Source organism: Idiotropiscis lumnitzeri, chromosome 18, assembly GCF_059441095.1.
Source record: "Idiotropiscis lumnitzeri isolate Australia: NSW breed Sydney's pygmy pipehorse chromosome 18, RoL_Ilum_1.0, whole genome shotgun sequence".
NCBI classification, from domain to species: domain Eukaryota; kingdom Metazoa; phylum Chordata; class Actinopteri; order Syngnathiformes; family Syngnathidae; genus Idiotropiscis; species Idiotropiscis lumnitzeri.
The window spans coordinates 16,155,623-16,179,156 of record NC_142408.1 but is presented as its reverse complement, the minus strand read 5'-3'; the positions used below and the strand labels follow the sequence as shown (position 1 = coordinate 16,179,156).

At 42.6% G+C, this 23,534-nt stretch overlaps 1 protein-coding gene across 5 annotated transcripts in view; it reads right to left on the bottom strand.

The window, feature by feature from the left end:
• mapkap1 (MAPK associated protein 1) overlaps positions 1-23,534 on the bottom strand; it is a 141,772-nt gene that overhangs the window by 30,741 nt on the left and 87,497 nt on the right. For 4 of the 5 annotated variants that reach the window (XM_088280984.1, XM_088280982.1, XM_088280981.1 and 1 more), the window contains 2 exons: positions 16,716-16,823; positions 13,831-13,971 (listed from right to left, as the gene is read on the bottom strand). The exons of the other annotated variant lie outside the window; for it this stretch is intronic. In XM_088280984.1, coding sequence (XP_088137110.1) covers positions 13,831-13,971; positions 16,716-16,823 — 249 coding nt within the window. The remainder of the gene's footprint in view (positions 1-13,830; positions 13,972-16,715; positions 16,824-23,534) is intronic. 5 annotated transcript variants of the gene reach the window in all.

Genomic DNA, 23,534 nt, shown 5'->3' with positions numbered 1-23,534 from the left:
TGCATCTTATTCCGATCACAGATTTTTTCTCAGAATTTTCAAATAAAAGCCCAAATTTGCAAAAGTTTTTTTTTTTTCATGCACTAATTGCTGCCTAGAGCAGTGCTGTTAATTTTTACTCCACCGCAGGGGTTACTCTTAGCTGTGTAAGGAACATTCCTGCCTGGCTGCTGGCAGCCTCCTGAGATTTAACAAAACTTTAACGTAGCTAGATATCAGAAAACTACAATCTGCATTCATGCTTTTGTCCGCTTCAGTCTGTGTAAGTGAAGACGCAACAGGCACGTTTTTTTTTTTTTTTTTGAGGGGGGTTATTTTGTGGAGGTGATTAAAGTTTTTGCCCATATATGAGCTCACGTTTGACCCAAAAGATTGTGTACAACGCGTTTGTATTTTCACAGTTAGAATCAGACAAGCGTAGTAATGTGGATTTGAATTTTGGTGGCGATTGGTCGCCGTTCTAGACAAAAATAAGTTAACCTCCAAAAGGGAGCGTGCCAATTTGTCGTAAATCTCATCCCAAAAAAGCACTTAAATCACAAGATTCTCTAAGGTTGGTGAATTTTAGTGGTAATGTCATTTTTACATGCATACGTATTATATAAGTGCCAATGTTCAGCCCGTCCAGCTGTCTTTACACTGTTGAGCTCATCACAAATTAAAAACTTGTAAATATTAACCTCATTCATATATACAGTCCAAGAGTATTAGAATGGCATTTCCTTGGTTTTTGTTGGCTCCTAAAGACATTTGATTTTAGGCATTTATATCAAGATGTGTTAAACAACTCAGGACAGAGTACCTTTTGATAGAGGCCACCCACATTTTAAATGAGCTGAAGTATTGGAAGATGTGACTGATGGGTGTTTTTTTTAGATTGATTACTTAAATATTAATTAGTGCTTGGTTTGGGCTTTAGGCTGCACCTGTGAAAACTGAATTTGCTGTATGTACAGACCAGAGAACTACCTATGAAAGAAATTGCAAACCATTTTGAATTAAATCAATCAGAGCTATTGTACAAACATCGGGCATAGCCAATACAACAATTTGGAACATCCAAAAGAGAAAGACAATACTAGTGTACTGAGCAACAGATATCAAACAGGTTGGCCAAGGGTATGTATGAACAGCAATTGATGAGTGCTGTGAAGAAACAGCCAAAAACAACAGGTAGTGACATCACTGCCACATCCACAGAGCAGGGGTAAAGGTGTCACAATCCATTGTTCGGATGTTAACCATTCACGACACAAGACTGCATTTTTCATTTGAAATGATTTTCCAGGCTTTTACTGCAGCACATTTAAGGTGTTTCTGGGAGTATCTCCCGTCAGTCTCTTCTTAAGAAGTGAAATGCATGCTCTATTGAGTTACAGTCCGGTGCCTGACTTTAACAGGCCAGGACCAAGACAATTTAAGAGTAGAAAGCAGATTAGATCTTTGTCCTCAATCTCACAGAAACAGCTTTCAGTGTCTTTCTGGCATTCATCAGTTCATCTGAGAATATGCAGGCTGCTGGTAGTTACTATTAGTGTAGCAAGCACTAAGCATTATATATTTCGCTGATCTTTATGTTTGCTTAACAAATACCGTTTTCACAGGTGAAAATCAAAGCACCTCATTTTTACTCTGAAAAGTATTTCGGCCTTCATGATTTTGAAAGACAAAATTTGTAATTTTTCGTAAAAATGCACAGCTAGCCAATAAAACAACACTGACTTTGACGGACTAAAACTCATGAAACTGTACACATATCAGGCCTGGCAGTCATCAATATTTTATTCATTGACTGTGCAAGTTTTCAAGTTTTTAAAGGCGGCTCGCTCGAACGCCTTAGTAATTTAAAAAAATAAAAAAAATAATCAAAAAAGGAAAAGCAGGCCCAGTTCTACGTTTCATCTAGAACAACAAATATTTGGTAGTGTATGTAACGGGCCAATTCATACAAGCCATATGGAGCCATATGACAAACTTAACAGGAAGTCTGCAATTTTGAATTTAATTCAAAGGGTATTGTCGCCTTGACTACTAAAGCCGCTGTATCATGACAGAAATGATGATTACTTCTAAAGATTTCACACATCGATATTAGTCAAAGCCTGAACACACCTACAAACTTATTTTTCAGCGTAGTGGTAGCGCCATCTACTGGCTAAGGAAATAAATATTTCATTCTTTGATGTTTTTCTCCTAACAGGTTAACAACATCTACCTCATTTCGCTCAGAAAAGTATTCATGATGTCAAAATATACAATTTGTGATTCTTTGCGAAAAGTTTGGGGCGTGGCAACGTATAGTTGGCCAATAAATTGATTTTGACGGAAACTGCGCACATATCAGGCGCGGCAAAGTCAATGTTTTATTAATTGACTGTGTTGGTTTTAAAATATGGCTCGTTAGCGACCCCAAGAAATAGAAGAAAGAAAAAAAATAAAAATAAAAATAGCAGACCCAGTTGCGCGTTTCATATAGAACTACAAAAATTTGATGGTGTATGTATTAGGCCAATTCATACAAAAAAAGTCTCTTGGAGACATATGATAAACTTAACAGGAAGTCTGCAATTTTGAATTTAATTCAAAGGGTGTTGACAGAAAGAGATTTTTGGCCTTCATCATATTGCAACACAGTTTGTGAAATTTTACGCAAAGCTGTTGCCTTGGCAACTCTACAACACTATTGCAACAATTTTAGACTTGACAGCAGCATTGATATTTTGATCTGTTACAGTGTGATTTAAAAAAAGGCTTGATAATACCATTACACCATTTTAGCAAAGCAGCCCTGGTTGTACATTTCAACAAGCTCGACCAAATGTTGGAGGGACATGTAACAGCCCAGGATCTCATAAAAATAAAAAAATCAATTCAAGAAATTCAAAAGGAAGTTGTCATTTGTAAATGTCCTTTCAAAAAGTTGGCTTTAGGGATTATATGTGATCAAAACAGGTTTTAATTCTCAAAATATGGCATTTCCAATGTGCCAGTATCCCAATGTGCCAGTACCTCAACATTGCCAGGGGTGCGAGGGCCCTTTAAAGCTGCTTGCAGCTCTAATTAATTTTGTGTTTTTAAAAAGAATTTCAAAATGGCATTCATAGCCTTTTTGTGAAGGTCAAAATTGAGCTCAGGTGCAGTTTCCACTGATGACCCTAGAGAGGTTTCCACACCTTAACTGACTTCCGCGTTGAGTTTCAGGTGGCATGTTAACTCCCAGTCAACACGTAAAAACATTTAAAATAAAAAAAAAACTCAAAGCTGTATTGGCTGGAGGAGCACTCTCCTCATCTCTAAAAGTATTTTTTTAATGTTACTAAGAACTCAAAAACTACTAGCACCAACTATAGAATATACAATTGCACAACCCCAGATTATTACATATTTATTGAATGAGGTAATTTTTCAGTCAGATGGCATCCAGGTAGCTCATCTATTGACATCAGAAACTGCCATCTCATCTCAGATCCCACCTGTGGTGAATGCAGATGATCAGACAAGATTTGGAAAGGCACACAAAGTCCCACAGTTGATATTGCATGTCAGGGCAGAAACCAATCATGGAGTCAAAAGAACTGCCTGGAGACATTTGAGAAAGGACTGTCTCTAGGCACAGATTTTGGAAAGTGAACAATAAGGAAATGGGCCTCCAATATATGTATTTGTTTGTCCAATAAGCCTGGCGCCACCAGGCCTGAATGGTTAAATGGCTAGATTGAACCCTGAAGTTCTCGCGAGAGACAAAGTTGTCTGTTCTGATGGCATAAACCGTCACCTCATTTGCTGGTAATGTCAGATGTCATGTTAAGAGCAAACCAGGAAACGGTTTTACTTGGCCAAAACCACCTCTACAGTGAAGCATGGTGGTGGAAGCAAGTGGCATTCTGTGGGGATATTTTCAGTAACAGGAACTGGCAGAGGAGTTAGAATTGAGGGAAATATGAATGCATCCATGGATTAAAAAAACAATAACTGCTCCAGGGTGTTCTCAGCTGGCGGTGACGAGTCATTGTTCAATAGCACATCAACGCTGATAACACAGCCAAGATATTAAAAGAGGGGTTTCAGTGTCAGTGTCGTTAAGTCGGCTTGCAAGAGTCCAGACCTGAATTTGGTTCAACATCTGTTGAGAGATCTAATAAAGACTCTGCACAGAAAGTCCCCATCAAACTAGCTGGAGCTTGAGAGGTGAATCAAAAAGTAATGGGCATAATGTAGCATCATATTAAAAAATACCCTATTTCACGACCATATGACAAACTAAGCCTGGGCGATAAACCGAAAATTTACCGTTTCCAAAATGTATTACAAAAACCAACATCATTTTGCCCATGTCGATAAATTCGGTGTTTATAAAAAAAATATATATATATATTTTCTGTCTGCGGCTATGTTCATTCCCCTTTAAAACGGCTACAGCGCGTGTAGTCACGTGACTCCACCCATCTGAATAAGAAGGAAAACTGACGACGCGGTAGTAGCTGGCGATTCAAATCAAGAAGCGACTGACACGGCTGAAGACGAAGTAAGGTGAGTTGAAGTTGTTCCTGGTGCACTTGTCCTGAAAAGAAATTCAACATCTGTCGTTTGGAAATGTTTTTGGTTCCATAAAGGCGATGTTTGAGCAAAAGAACACAAACTACAAAGTGTGTCATCAGCACCCATAACAGCGCGTCCAACCTTTTCTTTTTCACCACCTACAACAGAACCATATTGTTGACTTGGAACTTGTGCTAAAAGCTCAAAGTGAGAAGCAAGGTTCGATAAGTGACAACAACACATAACGGAGGCGACACCATACGAGAGAATAGAGCTGTGACCATAATTCGATATCGATATATATCGCGATAGTTGGGTGAGTGATATCAATAGAAAATGGTATCGATAAATTATCGATAAAAAAAAACAAAAACAAAACCCATCCCCGCCCAACTCGTCACAAACTCCCTCCCATTGAAGAAATACAACCTGAGGCTTACGCATGCGTCGCTGAGCTAGCGTGACTCAAAACAAACAAAAAAACTGTTGTGCACTAGTGGACACGGGTTCTTCGGAGACTCTGGTGAGGCCTGATGTTGTGTGGAAAGTAACAGCTGTCTCTCCCACCATTGTGAAATTGCAGACTGTTACTTGTGAGTGGGCACCGATGGTGGGGGAGGCAGTGGTGACTCTGGAACTAGGAAAGGAGAGGGTTCGCTGTCCAGTGTGGGTAGCAGACCTTAGATATCCTTCAAACGCTGGGCTGTATATTTGACAACGAAAGGGGAACGCTTACCGTTCCAGATGGTTAAGCGACCGTCAGTGCAGGGCTATTCCTCAACCCATTCCATTACGGTGCTACCCACAGTGACAACAGCACAACCTGATCTGTCTTGCCTGATGGACCATCTTCACCAAATTCCATGCCTATGACCGCGGCGTCCCCGTTAGCCATCACACAGATGGACAATGGGGAGAAGAATTTGGCGGTGAAGGATGTTTGGTTGAAAAACAGTGAAGAAGCGACTTCTGATGAACAGTTTATTTGAGTTTATATACGGTTTTTCATTGTCAGAGGAAGATGTGGGCCGCAGATCTCATAGAGCACCACATTGATACGGGAGCAGCATGGCCCATTAGGATGACACCCCGGCGCCTCCCCCTAGCCAAGCAGGCAGCAGCAGACAAGGCCCTTCTGGCGATGCGAAAGGCGGGTCTCATCGAGCCTTCCACTAGCTCTTGGGCTTCTCCCGTTGTAATGGTCCCAAAAAAGGCATAGCCTGACCTCCGGTTTCGTGTGGATTTCAGATCCCTCAACAAGATGACGAGAAAGGATCCCTACCCCCTTCCGCATATCGATGAGGCTGTGGACATTGTGTCGGGGTCGTCATGGTTCTCCTTGCTGGACCCCCGCAGTGGATACTGGCAGGTTCCTCTTGCCCCAGATGCCAAACCAAAGACAGCGTTCATCGCCAATGGGAGTTTTTAGCGGTTTGGTCTTTATTATGCCCCCGCTACGTTTGAGAGTCGAATGGACAACATGCTCACTGGCATTCCACACCAAGTGTGTGTGGTGTACTTGGACGACATCCTTGTGCATGGCGCATCATTTGGGGCAGCTTTCAGTTCCCTCAGGAAAGTTTTGGAGAGGGTGGCGACAGCAGTATTAAAATTGCACCTGCAGAAGTGCCATTTCATGAGATGGTAGGTCTCGTTCCTGGGTCATAGACTGGGGCAGGGCGGTGTTCAGCACAAAGGATGATAAAGTCCAAGCGGTCAAGGACTGGCCAAACCCTACCTCTGTGTGGGAACTGTAGAGAGTGGTGGCATATCACAGCAGGATATTCAACCGTGCTGAACGCCGCTATTGTGTCACCAGGGGAGACTTACTCGCTGTGATCAGTGCCGTCCGACACTTCAAATATTACCTTGGGGGCCTTCATTTCACAGTCAGAACTGATCCCTCTGCCTTTCAGTGGTTGATGACCTTCAAGGAGGCGCAGGGCCAGCTGGCGACATGGATTGAAGAACTGCTGGCCTATGACTTCACTGTGGTTCACAGACGCAGGACTTAACATGGGAATGCAGACGCATTTTCCTGCAGACCCTGCTCTACAGATGGGTGTCACTATTGTGATAAAAGGGAAATAAGAGAAGGCCAACAGCTGCAGTTGGCGGTGAAATGTGCAGCATGAAGACCGGCTCCTGATTGTGGATCGACCGCGTGGGAGAACAAACAGGAGGAAGAGAGTGACATCAGTCCAGTACGTGCTTCGGTGTCCGAGCAACGCAGACCTTCATGGCAGGAGATTGGCATGTGCTCACGTGCCACAAAGGCATTCTGGTCGATGATTGACACCTTGCGGCTGCAAAATGGAGTGCAACAAAGAGAATGGAAGAAACCAGCCACTGGGGAGACACGGTGGCAAGTGATGGTACCAAAACTCATTCGTGAGAGAGTCCGTAGAGCAGTGTATGGAGGTCCAGGATCAGGGTACTTCGGTGTCGGGAAGACAGTCCGCCAACTACAACAGGGATTTTCCTGGGGCCAACAACGGTGAGAGGTAGAGGACCACTGCCGCCGTTGTGATGGTTGCACCGCAAAGAAAGGTCCCCCGAACAGATCCATCGCTCAACTCCAGCAATGTCCAGTGGGGGCCCCAACGATAGGGTGGGGATTGATATGCTTGGGCCGTTTCCGTGCACAGAGAGAGGGAACCGCTACATACCCCACCGCCATGGACTATTTTATTAAGTGGCCTGACGCCTACTGCTTGCCGGACCAGGAAGCGGAAACCATAGCCGATACACTTGTGGGGAGAATATTCAGCAGGTTTGGGACAGCTGAAGTGATTCACTCAGACAAGGGCAGGAATTTTGAGTCGCGTTTGTTCGCAGCTATGTGTGATAAGCTGGGCTCACACAAGACCAGTACCACGCCACTTCATCCTGAGAGTGATGGACTAGTTGCTTGGTAGAGAGATCTGGACACCAGCTGAAATGATGGTGGGCAAAACACCGGACTCTCCGGCGGATCCTCTAGGAACTAAATATGCCAGGAAAATCTAGGACCGCCTAGAATCCGCCCATGACTTTGCCAGATCCCAGCTGAGGAGTGCTTGCATAAAGCATAAGAGGTACTACGATTGGTGGACCGAAGGGCGACACTTCATAGAAGTGGAATTGATCTGGGTGTACAGTCCACAGAGAAAGAAGGGCAGCTGTCCAAAGCTGGACAGCGACTGGGGTAGTTTAACGAATTGGGCTGTCTGTTCTTGTGTTGACATTTGTGTTTCTCTGAGTTGTGTCCGATTTCTGTTAATGCATTGCGTGACTCACTGGACGGGAGGTGTGTGTGTGAGAGTAAGAGTGTCGGAGAGAGATAGTGTGAGAGAGAGAGAGAGAGAGAGGGAGAGGGAGAGGGAAAGGAAAAGGGAGAGGGCGAGGGGTAGGGGTAGGGGGAGAGGGAGAGGGAGGGGGGCGGGGAGGTGTAAAGGGAGAGGGAGAGGGGGAGAGAGAGCTTGTGATCCATTGAAAATGATGGAGAAAGTTACCCGGTGTTGTGATCGGTTACGGCCAACAGAGCCGTTTTTGTAAGAATAAAAAGTTGAGAACTGAATGGAAGTCTGACGTGTGTCTTTTAAAGATGCTTCACATACAATGACAGCTTGAGGGACTTATATTTATCTGATAAACTCAAAATTAGTTGATCACTTCTAATTAACTCCGCTAAAGATTCTATGCTTTATAACGAAGTGGTGACAGGCAACAGACCTGTCGTGTACCTCTTTTCAAGGGAAAACTTTCTGACATTATGGCATTAACACATACTCTACAGGAAGGCATACATAACACATCAAACCGTTTAATAAAGCTTCTATCAAAACCCATCTCTGCCTGCTCAGCGTCAAGTTGGAGAAGCATTGATGGTTGCAGATTCTCAGGCTGTTGACCTTAAATTAGGGGTACGTCTAATATCGTTTACATCTAACCTCCCAGGTATGAATCCCGTCTGTTCAGGTTAACAAGTTTATTAATAACCTTCTGAAGTCTCCTTGCAAGAATAAAACTGAATATTATTTAATTACGATTATTATTATTTAATACTATTTGGGCTAAAGTAGTACATAGCGTAGGATCTTTTCCATCCTTATGTATGACCAAAATTATTGCCTTTGCCCATGTTTTTGGAACCATGTAAAAGTGGAATAAGCTCTTCGTAGAAGCATTTATAGAATTCACAGGGAAAGCCGTCTACGCCTTATTATTCTCAAGCTTTCCCAATGTAAATTTAATTTCCTCTATAGTAATAGACTCCACTAAAGTTTGAGCTTCACTCTCATTTAATTTGGTAAGATTAATATGATGTTGGCAGTGTTTAATATAATTTACTTTGTCAGGTATGGGTACAGAACAGTGTTGTCTTTGGCAGGCATTTTAGATTTAGTCTTAGTCATTTGGACAAAAATGCTTATTAGTTTTCGTCACATTTAGTCATTCCTATTCGTGATAGTTTTAGTCGACGAAAACTGGAAAAGGTTTCAGTCAAGTTTTAGTTGACGAAAACTCAAAAAGGTTTTAGTCTAGTTTTAGTCGACGGAAACACCAAAAAGGTTTTAGACTAGTTTTCGTACATTTATTTGACAAAAACTTAAATTCCCTTATCTGCTGTTCTAATCTTATTTGAAAGTGAAATAATTTTGACCCTTAAAATGGGCTTCGCTACATCCCATAAAAAAGAGGGGGAAATTACACCATCATCATTAGAGTCTTGGAAAAAAATGAATTTGTCCTCTATATATCACACAGCATCAGCGTTATTTAACAATGACACATTTAACCGCCACAATTTTAAGGCCTTATCAATGTCAGGACATAACAACTGGCCCATGGTCTGAGAGTTTGAGGTTCAATGTAGCAATCCTCCACCCTGTGAGCATCCTGTTTAGAAATGCAAAAAAAAAATCTATTCTGGAGTGGCTTTTATGAACCCTTGAAAAATTAGTGTCATCTCTAAGCCGTGAATTTTGCATGCACCATATATCCACTCAAGTATTGTATAATGTTAATAGTATTAGCTGTAGCATTTAATGTCAATCATTAATATTAGCAGGTTCATATTTGCAACAGGTGTTAAACATTTATTAAACAAAAAGCATTGATCAAATGAAACTAGAAGTACCGTGCACAGTAAAGACCCGTGATTGTGTTGACTGGTTATCATTTTTCTGACATATTATATTCAGATATTACAGAGATTACAGGTGTCTAATTCTATAGATTTTATGAGTTGCAGTCACACTGGCAACACACACATTATTTTCATGAACTTCAGTCACTCTAGACACAACAAATACGATATAGGACATTGGCCAAATAGACCGTAGCGATACAGACAACTAATTGGGCAATGGAGGGGTCACTAGGGCGGCATGGAAGAAACACATTGTGAAAGACAACATTTTGGGATCAGATCAGAGAGCACACACACACTTGCACACAGACCACATTGTTGGAGAAAGTCGACCCTGGGGATAAGCCATGGAACCAGACGGGGATCAACTTCCAAAAGATAACCAACCTCGGGATGACCTGCCCTTGGACGTGGCCCCGTGCGAGGGGAGGGGAGCGTGGAAGACTGATTTCAACCTACAAGACTTTTAGCAGAAAAAACAATCTCTCTCTCTTCCATGTGAGGATAAGAAAAAGCCGCCCAGACATCTGTCTTTACTATTTCCTGAACTCCAGAGAATTTAAGAAACTATTAGAACAGAACTTGGATCAGTTGTTGAGTCTTTTTTTGACATCTTGTTCCTTGAATATAAAAAACGAACATGCATTGAATACATTTAGTTAACTAAGGGTTTATTACCTAATAATTTGCAACTATTTGGCGGCTAATTCCAACACCACCAATCCCAATTCTTGTAGTCTATTAATCAATGCCCTTGATTTAGATGTCAGAGTCTTGCTATCAAATGGAAATGTGCCCATGTAATTATTCAGCACTCAGTTGAAGTCCCCTCCTAATATTATAGTTCCTCTTGAGTTTCCCGCTAAAATTTGGGCAATCTCTCCGAAAAAAACGTGGCACATCATCATTAGGGGCATACACAATCATAACCGTCAAAAAAAACAAAACAATTCTATCACAACTACCCAACCTTCTTTTTTTATTCTAAAGCACTTTTTCTGAAACAAAGTTCAAGGAATTGTGACAGAGTATAAGTACTCCTCTCTTCTTATAACTTTCAAATGATGCGCTAAATATCTGTCCCGCCCATTCTCTGTTCAATTTGGGATGTTCTTGCTTCATTTATATGCGTTTCCTGTAGTAGTCCAATTGAACAATTCAGTCGGCTCAACTGAATCACAATCTTCTTCCTTTTAATAACTTGGTTGAGACCATTATTATTGTAACTAATAATTTTCAGTCATCGCCTAAATTAAAGTGAAATTTATAACTGAACCCTTTCTCAAATGCTTCAACATAACGATTTCAAATTAAGGGAGAGGTCAACTAAACTAAACTTAAGGTCAACTTGCAGAGAAACAGAAAATTAAAACAACACCCCAAAAAAATTAGAACACAAATGAAATTCCTAAAACACAGCGCGTCGCCACCCCTTTGATACAGATCAAGAACATGCAGTTGGAAAATGGGCAGGGAGACGTGTATCCCTGGGAAAAACACTAATTGTGTGCGCAACAATACACATTGACACCAAAGCCCTGCAGCTTCAAATGCCTTCCTCAGAAAAATAAAGACACACACTTTCAATTCACACTGCAACCAATAATAATACTTTCAAAACATTAAGCCAGCAAACAATATCATCAATTGTCAATTTTACTCCACCATCTTCCCCAAATCCAATAAGGATGAAGAGGGACCTTGCTTCTCGATTAAATGTCCCTCAAATCGCTCCACAGAGTTTAGGATGCCGCCAATTCCCTTGGGGCGCAGCAACAATTCATTCCCCTCACGTCTGCCCTGTGTTTGCCATCTGTGTTGCAGCAACTCCCTCTCCAGAACATCGCGTTCCTCCACCACAAAGTTCACCCCCAGAGCTCTCAGTGTAGATTGAGCCTCCACAAGAGATGGGAAGACCTTCATCCCAGTGTCCAGGAATACTTTAAGTTGAGGTGGGTATGGTGATTGGGATCGGATATATTCCTTAAGCTTCTTGATGACATTGCGCACTTGCTTCCTTTTTCTTTGCACCTCCGGAGAATAATCTTGGTCAAAATAAACTTTCTTCCCCCCAAACTCTACATCCTGCTGCTTCCATGCCTGTTGAAGCACCACTTGCTTCACACTGAAGTCCCAAAAACGAACTATCACGGATGATGGTGGTGCGGTTACCTTCGGTTTTACTGCCAAAGCTCTGTGAGCCATTTCGATCAGAATATCTAAGTCGGGCAGCACAAGAGCTCTATTGAGAAAGTCAGTGATTAATGATATCTCTTTTTCTTCTGAACTCTCTACAATACCATACATTTTGATGTTCGTTCTGCGCACTCTATTTTCCAGCTCATCTTTTTTCACAGTTACGATTGCCTCTTCTCAGCAAGTAAGCTAGCGCTCTTTCATGACGTATTCCCCGGTGTTCTGTGCTACTCACTCGGTTTTCCGTCGTGGTCAGTCTCTTCTCCAGTATCTCAATTCTCTTAATTTCTCAGATCGAAGCCTCCATGTGCGCCTGGGAGTCTATAACGTCCCTTTGTGCACTTCTTATCGAAACTTACGCAGCTCCGCTAGCATTATCATTCCGCTCCCGTTGTCCGACTGAGCCAAGCTAGCTTCCAGTGTTAGCTGCTTCTGGGTCATCTATGTATCGTCACTTTTTCCCAGTTTAGGGTCTTTTCTTGTCGACTTTTGGCTTGACATTCTTGTGGTCTATTCCCAGCAATTCCTACCACGAACGAGTAGTTAAATGAATTAGCAGGCACTGAAAAGTTTCATTTGGTCGGAGCAATCAATCCAGCAGTATTTACCCGGGCATAACGGAAGCGGAAGTCGAGTGGCCGTTGATTTTAAGAGTTATTCTATAATATTTTTGTGGATATGAAATATGAGGCATTCACCCATAAATTTATTTGGGTTAAAAGTCAACGACCCTCTGAATGAAATTTTAACTACGATGTGGCCCGTGCCAAAAAAAGAGTTGGCCACCCCAGGGATAGAGCGACTCATGGGATCGATTTTTTTAAATTCAATAAATTAAATTTAAACTAATTTATTAAAAACATTTGATGTCGTCCTTATGGAGTGGTGTGTGTAGAATTCTTAGAAAAGAAATGAATTCATAAATTGTATTGCACCGTTAGGATTTACCGAATGCTGTTTGACTAAAGTCCAAATTCTTCAAGAACTAAATCAACATTTTCAGACATCACGTACATAGCAAATATTTCAATCTATCGTTGAACAACTTACTGAAACTTACTAATATTAAACAAATTGGTTCAATTAAATACAAAATTACACTTGATAAAATAAACATATTCCCTTTATACACCCTCGCTGTACCAAAGAGAGATTTCGCCGCTCCTTCCTGCCAACTGCTGTCAGACTTTTTAACAAGAACATTGGGTCAGGCCTACAAATGGGAGGGCATTAGTGCAATTGTGCAGTCCTAGGATGCAATATTAACTACTCCTGTACTTTCAGCCAAGGGTGTACTTAAATATTGACCAATGATGTATTTTGTTTACCATTACAGTATTCTTATTACAATACTTCTATCACTGTAGTATTTCTACCACTGCAGGATGTTCACTACTACAGTACTTTTATCATTGCAGTACTTTTATCATTGCAGTATTTTTCTATCATTGCGGTACTTTTACTATTACAGTACTTTTACCATTGCAGTACTTTTACCATTGCAGTACTTTCATCATTGCAGTATTTTTCTATCGTTGCAGTACTTTTACTATTACAGTACTTTTACCATTGCAGTATTTTCTATCATGCAGTACTTTTCTATCATTTCAGTACTCTTACCATTACAGTACTTTTATCATTGCAATATTTTTATGATTGCAGTATTTTCAATCATTCAGTAGTTTTTATCATTACAGCGTTTCCCCCTCCGTATAATGGACAAACATTAGGAGTGTTTCCTTACACTTAGATACGTTTATACTGTGTATATTTGCATGCTTTTTCTGAATGTCTGCTGCTAATGTTATACATTAACGGCTACATTACGCCGCCGACTCTGTGTGATCTATATCTTTGCTGCTGTAACACCTCAAATTTCCCCATTGTGGGACTAATAAAGGACATCTTATCTTATCTTATCTTATCTTTATACAGATCAGCCAGCAGGACAGAATTCATACCGAGTTGAACGTCTGTTGTGAAACGTAGTTTGTGTATAATATTAATCTTGAATGACTTATAGTGATGGCTGCTCAGCATATCTTGGACTGAAGTGATGTCAATTGGTGGGTCTTCCTCTGAGCTCTCCTCACCTCTGGAACCTGGAGATTAAAATGACAGATTAGATAGATAATAGATGCATAAAATAAAATTAGCTAAATAAAATAGATAAAATATAATAGATCAGCTAGATTTCCCATGGGCTCGCCAACTTTGGGGCCAAGTGAGCTGGGCAGCGGCAAGAAGCAGGGACACTTGGCGCTCCGATCCCCGGCTACAGAAATTAGCACTTGGAAATGGAACGTTACCTCTCAGGAGCCTGAGCTGGTGTGTGAGACAGAGAAGTTCCGGCTAGATATAGTCTGGTTCATCTCCACGCAGCTTGGATTCCTGTACCAGTCCTCTTGAGAGGGGTTGGACACTCTACCACGCTGGTGTTGCTCAAGGTGAGAGATGTCGAGCAGGTGTGGGCATAGTTATTGCCCCCGGGCTTGGCCCATGTACATTGGGGTTCACCCTGATGGACGAGAGGATAGCCTCCCTCTGCCTTAAGGAGGGGGGGCACGGGTCTTGACTGCTGTTTGTGCTTATGAACCAAATAGCAGTACAGAGTACCCACACTTTTTTGAGTCCTTGGAGGGTGTGCTGAAGAGCACTCCCCCTGAAAACTCCTTTGTTCTGCTGGGGGACTTCAATGCTCACGTGGTAATGACAGTGAGAACTGGAAGGGCGTGATTGAGAGGAACTGCCCCTGTTACTGGACTTCTGTGCTCGTCGTGGATGGTCCATAACAAACACTATGTTCAAACATAAAAGTGTCCACATGTGCACTTGGCACCAGGACACCTGAGGCCGCAGTTCAATGATCGACTGATCAACTGGTGGTGTGTTGGCAGCGATGGTGGGGGAATATGCCGGACCGACCCAGAAGACCCAAAAGTATTGTGAGGGTTTGCTGTCAACGTCTGGCAGAATCCCCTGTCAGAAAGTAAGAGTTTCAACTCCGACAGAACTTTGCCCACCTTCCGGGGGAGACGGGACTTTTAGTCCAAGTGGACCATGTTTTGTGCCTCCATTGTTGATGCAACCAATCAGAGCTGTGGCCGTAAGATGGTCGGTGCCTGTCGTGGCGGCAATCCCCGAACCCGCTGGTGGAGACCAGTGGCAAGGGATACTGTCAGGTTGAAGAAAGAGTCCTATCGGGCCATTTTAGCCTGTGGGATTCCAGAGTCAGCTGAACCGGCTGGCCAAGCGGAATGCAGCTTTAGCCGTTGGTGAACAAAAAACAAACTCAGATGTGGGAGGTGTTTGTGAGGCCATGGAAAACAACTTCCGGAGGAAATTCTTGTCCACCATCCAGCATCTTAGGAGAGGGAAGATGTGCACTATTAACACTGTCTATAGAGGAGCTGGGGTGCTGCTGAACTCGACTCGGGACGTTGCCAGTCGGTGGGGAGAATACTTCGAAGACCACCTCAATTCCAGTGACACGCATTCCATTGAGGAAGCAGGGCCTGAATACTCCGAGGTGGACTCACCTATCAATGGGGTTAAAGTAACGGAGGTGGTTAACAAGCTCCTCGGTGGCAAGGCCCTGGGGCTGAATGAGATCCGCCCGGAGTTCTTAAAGGCTCTGGATGTTGTGGGGCTCTCATGGTTGACACGCCTCTACAACATTGCGTGGACATCGGGGACAGTGCCTCTGGATTGGCAGACCGGGGTGGTGGTCCCCCTATTTAAGAAGAGGGGTCAGAGGGTGTGTTCCAAGTATAGAGGAGTCACACTCCTCACTCTCCCTGACAAGGTCTACTCAGGGGTACTGGAGAGGAGGGTCCATCGGGAGGTCGAATCTCAGATTCAGGAGGAGCGGTTTTCGTCCCGGCCGTGGAACAGTGGACCAGCTCAACACTCTCGGCAGGGTCCTTTAGGGAGCATGGGAGTTCGCCCAACCAGTTACATGTGTTTTGTGGACTTGGAGAAGGCGTTTTACAGTGTTCCTCTGGGAGTTTTCTGCTTCGGGAATATGGGTTGCCGAGCCCACTAATACGGGCTGTTCGGTCCCTGTACCGCCGATGTCAGAGTTTGGTCCACATTGCCGGTGGTAAGTCAGATTCGTTTCCATTGAGGGTGGGACCCACCAAGGCTTGCCTTTGTCACCGATTCTGTTCATAACTTTTATGGACAGAATTTGTAGGCGCAGCTAAGGCAATGAGGTGGTCCGGTTTGGTGGCCTCAGGATTGCATTTCTGCATTTTATTGATGATGTGGTAATGTTGGCTTCTTCAAGCAGTGATCTCCAACTCTCACTGGAACGGTTGGCAGCCGAGTGTGAAGTGGTTGGGATGAAGATCAGCAACTCAAAATTTGAGACCATGGTTCACAGTCATAAAATAAGAGATCCTGCCCCAAGTGGAGGAGTTAAAGTATTTTGGGGTCTTGTTCACAAGTGAGGGGAGGATAGAGCGTGAGGTCGACAAGCGGATCGGTGCAACGTCTGTTGTGATGCGGACCCTGTATCGGTTTGTCGCAGGGAAGAAGGAGCTGAGCCAAAAGGCGAAGCTATCAATTTACCAGTCAATTTACGTTCCCACCCTCACCTTTGGTCACGAGCTGTGGGCCCGACCGGGAGGGACACCGACCAACTGACAGGGATGGAGGGAGGGAGGGGGCTATACCGACCAACCCGCCGGCTAAGCGGAGCGATGGACGGACAGATCGATAAATGGATAATAGATATTTGTTGTATTTTCTGTCAGTTCATATGAGTCTCAACTATCCTCACATTTTGAATGGTATAATTAGGTCATAATGGTAATAAAGTAAGAAAGAAGCAGGAAAGACTTACTGTTTTCTCTGACAAGGCAGAACTCAAGAGTGCTCTGGCTTTCAAGTGTGGAATCGAGGTCTACTGCCACATTTGGGTCTGTTTGCTTCTCCAAACGATACAGAGGCCCTATTTTAAGATGACAATTAAACTTGATTATTGATTGCCCAGTGAAAACATAACGATTTGGTTTTGTCACCAGACTAAAATTTTGACTTGAGTGCTATACCTGCAAAGGTACAACACTTAGGCAGTACCAAGCAATTTAAAACATCATAGCAGTGTTTTGTATATAATCTTAATTTAATTTATTTAAATTATTTTTTTTAATTTAATAAAATAAAATGTTAAAACTAAGTTTGATGTGTCTTGACTACTCGTGTATTATTAGTCGAGTGTGCATATTTATTTATTTATTTTTTTTATAAAAAGGTTCAGTAGCACTACCTGAAACTAATGAAACAGACCTTTACATTTCACGTGTTTTAATAAAAGTATAACAGTTGGAGGCATATTAAATACATCGAATAAAAATATTTTGGAACAATATGCTAAACTTAAACCTAAAAGAAAATCCGAAATTTATGGAGGTCACATTTTATAGAAATCCTCCTAAAGATCTTATCCAGGTGTCTTGAAACGGTGGGTGTTTCTTCTTAAAATGTTCAAGATTAAGTAATAGCAAAGTTCTTTAATCGCATGCTGTTCCCAATTCCCAATGTAGGGCGGCCATGGCTTGGTGGTAAGCGTTAGTCGTCCATTAATCAGAAAGTCCATTGTTCAATTCCCGCTCTGTGCAAGTCATGTGCCGTTGTGTCCTTCACTCACCTTGCCTTCAGTTCCATTCATACTGGTGTATGGCTGGTGTGAATATTTGGTGGTGGTCGGCGGTGCACCCTGCAACTACACTCCGGTCAGCCTGCCCAAGGGCTATATAACCTAGTACGCTATTGTCAATGTGTGAGTGCATGAATAATAAATCCAGTGTGAGGACCTTGAGCGTTCGTATGTCCAGAAAAGCTCTATCCAAATCTGATCTTCTTCTTTTGCTTCTTTTCGTTTCGGCTTTTTCCTTCAGGTGTCGCCACAGCGAATCAGTTGCCTCCATCTAACCCCGTCCTCTGCATCCACTGCTCTCACCCCAACTACTTTTATGTCCTCTTTAACTACATCCATAAACTTCCTCTTTGGTTTTCCTCTAGACCTCTTGCCTGGCACTTGGAAACTCAGCATCCTTCTGCCAATATACTCACTATCTCTTCTCTGGACATGTTCAAACCAGTGGTGCAAAAAGTATGTATGCGGCATATGCGGCGCATAGGGGCGCCACGCTAGAGGGGGCGCCAAAGCGATGGGAGGAAAATAATTTTTGAGTGGCCATTTTATGTATTAAACAGCTGTTTGTTCACAGATATTGTTTGATCTAATCACTTATACTAATAGAAGCACGTCACTGATAGGCGCCCCTCTGCTCCGTGAATGTCACCAGCGTCCCCCGCCCCCGCCCTCCTTCTGCACGCCATGCGCACACGCACAGAGTCCAGTGCGCACGCACTCGAGTATGTGAGCGGCGAGTGTTTACAATTCAAACATCTGATGATGCTAAAGATGGAGAAGCAAAATAGAAAGTGCTCAGGGGGACAAAACCAAAAAAGAAAGAGGGAGAGGGAGAAAGATTATGCAGGCATGAAAACCAACTTTTCAAAGTGGTTAAAAGACAGTAGGTAAATTGTAATGTGTCAGCAGAGAAAGAGGCACATATGGCTCAATGAAACGTTCAATAAACGTTTCATTTATATTTGACTGATTCATTTATAGCAGACAATTTCATTTTAGGTCAAATTTTTACCTGATATGTTTCAGTGTGTCACATGATGGTGTCTTGTGACCCGTCTTTATCAGCTGATGTTCCATGAGGACGTGACTTACCTGTCAAAAATATGACAGGCAAGTCACGCCCCCTGCTGTCCGTTCACTCCTTCAAGATACTGCTCCAGGTGGTAGAGAGGATGAAGGCTCCCTCGTCCCTGTTCATGGTTTTTGTGCCTCGCTTGCGGATCTCAATGGCCTCCCTGATCCAGCGCTGGTGTTTGTTCTCTTCGGTGCGGATGACCCTGGCCTTCTCCCAGTCCATGATGTTGTTTTCCCTTTTGCAGTGGTCGGTGATGGCTGATTTGTAATGTTCCTGTTGTGCTTGTTCTTTTATTGCTCTTGTTTGTCTTGTTGCCGTCTTCTTCTCGCACTCTGTCTTGTGTTCTTTCTTTCTTATGTTTAAACTCCTTCCTGTCTCTCCAATGTATGTTTTATTGCATGATTTGCATGGAATTTCATAAATGGAGTTGCATTTGTTTTCTGGGTGTATTCTGTCTTTTGGGTGTACCAGTATTTGGCGGAGGGTTGTGTGTGGTTTGACCGGTGTGTTGATATTGTATTTTTTCATTGCTCTTTGGATACGTTCCGTAATTCCTCTTACGTACGGCAACATTACCATTCCTCTGTGCTCGTTTGATTGTTTGTTTTTTCTTCCTCACCTGTGTGTTATTTTTGTTTTTGACCTGACCTGCCCTTTTTGTGATGGCGCACTGTGGATACTGACAACTTTTTAGTGCGTGTTCTATATGTTTTTCCTCCTGTGTTCCGTCCTCCGGGTCAGTGATTATTGTGGTGAGTTCATGTAGTGTTCTGACAACTGAGAACTTATGAATGGTGGGGTGCTCTGATGTCCAAATGAGGTAATGGTCGTGTGTGTGGGCTTTCTGTGTACTTTTATTTTGATGTCTCCGTTATCTGTGTGATATATATTCAAGTCCAGAAATGCTATGGATTGGTCCGTTTCCTCTTCGTGTGTAAATATGATGCTGCCTGTGGTGTCTATGGAGTGGAGGTGGTTGGTAATGTGTTGTGTGTCCTAGTTTGATTTTTTCCAGAATGTCATCCACGCAGCGTTTCAATAGAGGTGGTTTGAATTAGTCCGGTGCTGTTAAAAGTGCCTTTTGTTCTAGGTCCTTCATGAAAAATACACACAGGATGGCTGAGAGTGGGTCTCCCATGGCGAAGCCTTCTTTCTGCCGGTATATGGTGTTCCTGAATCTGAAGTATGTTGATGTGGCGATGAAATTGAGTAGTTGAGTGATGTCCTGTACTGTTTGATTTCTGCATTTTTTGAGTGTCTTGTTCGCTTTCAACCTGTCCTGTACTCTTTGGATGGTAGCTTGTGTGGGTGTTTTGGTGAACAATGAAATGACGTTGTGAGAAATGAACATTTCGTCCTTTTGTACTTTTATGTTGGTGAGTTCTGTGGCGAGTTGGTGTGAGTTCTTGCAGTGTTGGTCTGTGAGTCCCAGTAGTGGTTTTCTTATTTCTGTGAGTGCTTTTGACAGATTATATGTAACCGATCCTATGCTGTCTACTATGGGAGGAAGGGGTGTGTCTGGTTTATGGATTTTTGGGGTGCCATAGATTCTGGGGATGATGTTTGCTGTGGGTACCAGGTGGTTGTATGACTGCCTATCACTTTTATTTTCATTGAGGAATGGTTTGGGTAGTGCTTTGAGTTTATTTCTCTTGTCTTCTGTTGGGTCTTTCTTTAATTCTTCGTAGGCGTCGTCGTGTCATTTTTTTGACAGGTAAGTCACGCCATGGAACATCAGCTGATAAAGATGGGTCACAAGACACCATCGTGTGACACTCTGAAGAAGGCGAAAGACTCGCCAAACATGTTGGGTAAAAATTTAACCAAAAACAAAATTGTCTGCTTTAAATGAATCAGTCAAATATAAATAATAAGAAGACAAAATGAACTTATTACAAAAATTAAGATTTTCAATTAAAATGTGACCTTCCCCCAAAAATATAACATACATATAATATATATATACGTATAAAAAATTACATTTATTATAATAATTATCATAATTATTTTTTTAAAAATGGGGGGGGGCGCCTTTAATGTGTCTGCGTACCCCCCCAGAAAGTCGGTAGTTGCACCCCTGATTGAAACCATTTCTTTTTGGCCTCTCTGACTTATCTCCAAAGCCCCTAACAGGTGCTGTCCCTCTGATGTACTCATTCCTGATCTTATCCATCTTGGTCACTCCCAAAGAGAACCAGGTTGCGATGTATATTGCGGTATTGAAACTAGAAAAATGTTCACCAGATGAGTCAAACAGCTCTGTTTGGGAAGAATTTGGTGAACTCACCATGACACCATTGGATTCATATAATAATTCAGATATTCAACGTTGCATTTCCCACTTCAATGTAAACAGCAGCAAAATATTAAACAGATTTGAAACAAAAAAAATAAAAGAGCAGGTGCACTAGTCCCTCCTTTACAAAAACAGAAGAAAATAAAAAACCTCAAAAGCGGCAACAGTTATAAACATATTTAAACTAAAATATAAAATATTAAGCAATTAAAAAGGTTTATTACTGTAGCAAAGTTGTAAATAAATTAGAAGAAAAATATTAAAAATAAATGAGAAGGTGCAAAATCTTGTTTGCAAAAAGCGACTTTTGAGTTCAAACATCTAATTAAGTGGATAGTCAGATGGATGCATGGGGCTAATGTCCCGCGTTTTAACCGCATAATGTGCTACTTTCAATAGCTCATCTTCAACGTGTACCTTCTGTTTATTAAACAGCTCTGGGATGGCCACTTGACAGACATACATGCGCCACGACATTTTATACCTTTAGTCGAGCGTGTGTATCATTTCTTTAAAACCCTCTTTCTGACGGTGTTGAGTTGCTTGCACTGTCTCTTTCGCCACATGAAAAGTTATTGCATTTGTGATTTGTCAATGCTGTTTGGACTTTTTATCATAAGGTGTTATAATGGCAAAGGCGTCTGTCATTGTTTTTTTTGAGTTGATGGTTTCACCTCGGGTCGCACTAATGAGTTTGAACTGGTTGTACGGGGGCTTGTAAAAGCGATTCAAATGTTCGGACAGGTCTGTTGTATTACCTCGGGTTGCAGCAACAACAGCGAGGAACTGTCGGCAGAGGGTTTTTTTGTGTGCTGTTAAATTCCTTTTACCACCGTTTTAATGAGTAACCTCCGCAGGGTGTCCAGGCTCTCCCTTAGAGATAGGGTGAGAAGCTCAGTCATCCCAGAGGGACTTAGAGTCGAACCGCTGCTTGTCCACATTGAGGAAAGCCAGATGAGGTGGTTCGGGCATCTGATAAGAAGGACCCATGGAATGCATTGTTGTGAATGTTTTTAATTATATGAATGAATGAGCTCAGGGCGGCACAGTGGACAATTGCTTAGCACGATGGCCTCACAGTTGGTGCATGGTAAGATTCCAGCTCCTGCCTTCCTGTATGGAGTTTGCATGTTCTCTCCGTGCCTGCGTGGGTTTTCTCCGGGTACTCCCGTTTCCTCCCACAATCCAAAGACAGGCATGATCAGTTGACTGAACATTCTAAATTGTCCGTTGTGTGAGTGTGAGCACGGGTGGTAGTAAGTCTCTGAGTGCCCTGCGATTGGCTGCTAACCGGTTCAGGGTGTACCCTCTCTACAGCCCGAAGGTGCACTTCCGATTTTCTGACCCAACTGTCCAAATTTGTATTGCATAGCCACACATTTGCAGACTGTGCCCAATTCATGTTTTTTGTTGTTTCCACAAAAATAAAACAAAACAAAAAACAACAACAAGAAAAACGGTCATGTGCTTCCTTTTCAACTTTGAGCAAAGGCCCCATCAAAGATGTTTGCACCCCCCAGCTGTTAATATAGAGGACTGTAGTTTGGCAGGCTTGGCACTGCCCATGCGCCATTGACATCAGGGGATTCAAAGTCCGGTCCTCGAGGGCCACTTTCCCGCATGTTTTAAAAGTTTCCACCTGCAACACACCTGATTCAAATAATCATGTTATGAGAAAGTTCTGCAGGAGCCCGATTACAATCCTGACCATTTGAATCAGGTGTGTTGCAGGGGGAAACCTCTAGAACATACAGGAAAGCGGCCCTCGAGGACCAGAGTTTGCTTCACAAAGTGCTGAGTGTGGTAAAAACGTTTACTTAATCACAATCAACCCAGACATCCTCATCACCAAACACACCTGGATTAATGACTTTGACCAATAGACCCCAGACTGTGATGCTCGGCCCCTACACATCCTCCACCAGAACGCCGAGTACCGATTCTCCTCAAGGATGCGTGCTGAGCCCTTTCCTGTACGCGCTCTACACCTATGACTGCAGACCGGCAAACGGAAACAATACAATCGTTAAATTTGCTGGCGATACGACTGTGGTCGGTCTGATCTCAAAAGTAGATGAGACAGTTTACAGGGAGGAGGTCTAGACACTATCAGCTTGGTATGAGGACAATAGACTACAGCTGAACACCGCAAAAACCAAGGAAATCGTCATTGACTTCAGGAGGAACAAGACTGCGACCCCCCCCCCCCCCACCCTCCCTCTACATCAAAATCGAGTGTGCTGGAGAGGGTCCACATATTCAAGTTCATGGGATTACTGATCTCTGATGACCTCTCTTGGACACACAACACCACAGGAGTGATAAAGAAGGTCCATCAGCATCTGCACTTCATGAGGGTCCTTAGCAGAGCTCACAAGATCATCAAAGACAATACTCAACCGAGCTCACGCCTCTTCGACCTGTTGCCCTCTGCAGGCGTTACAAGGTGCATCAAGACAAAGACTAACAGACTAAAAAGAAAAGTTTCTTCCTGAGAGACATCACCATGCTGAACTCTCGCACACAACTACGCTTACCTTTTAGAACTGCAACATAATGTGTTTTATTCATTTCATTTGTTATTTATTTTCTATTCCGAGTAAATTATTTGATTATTTAATTTTTAATTCAT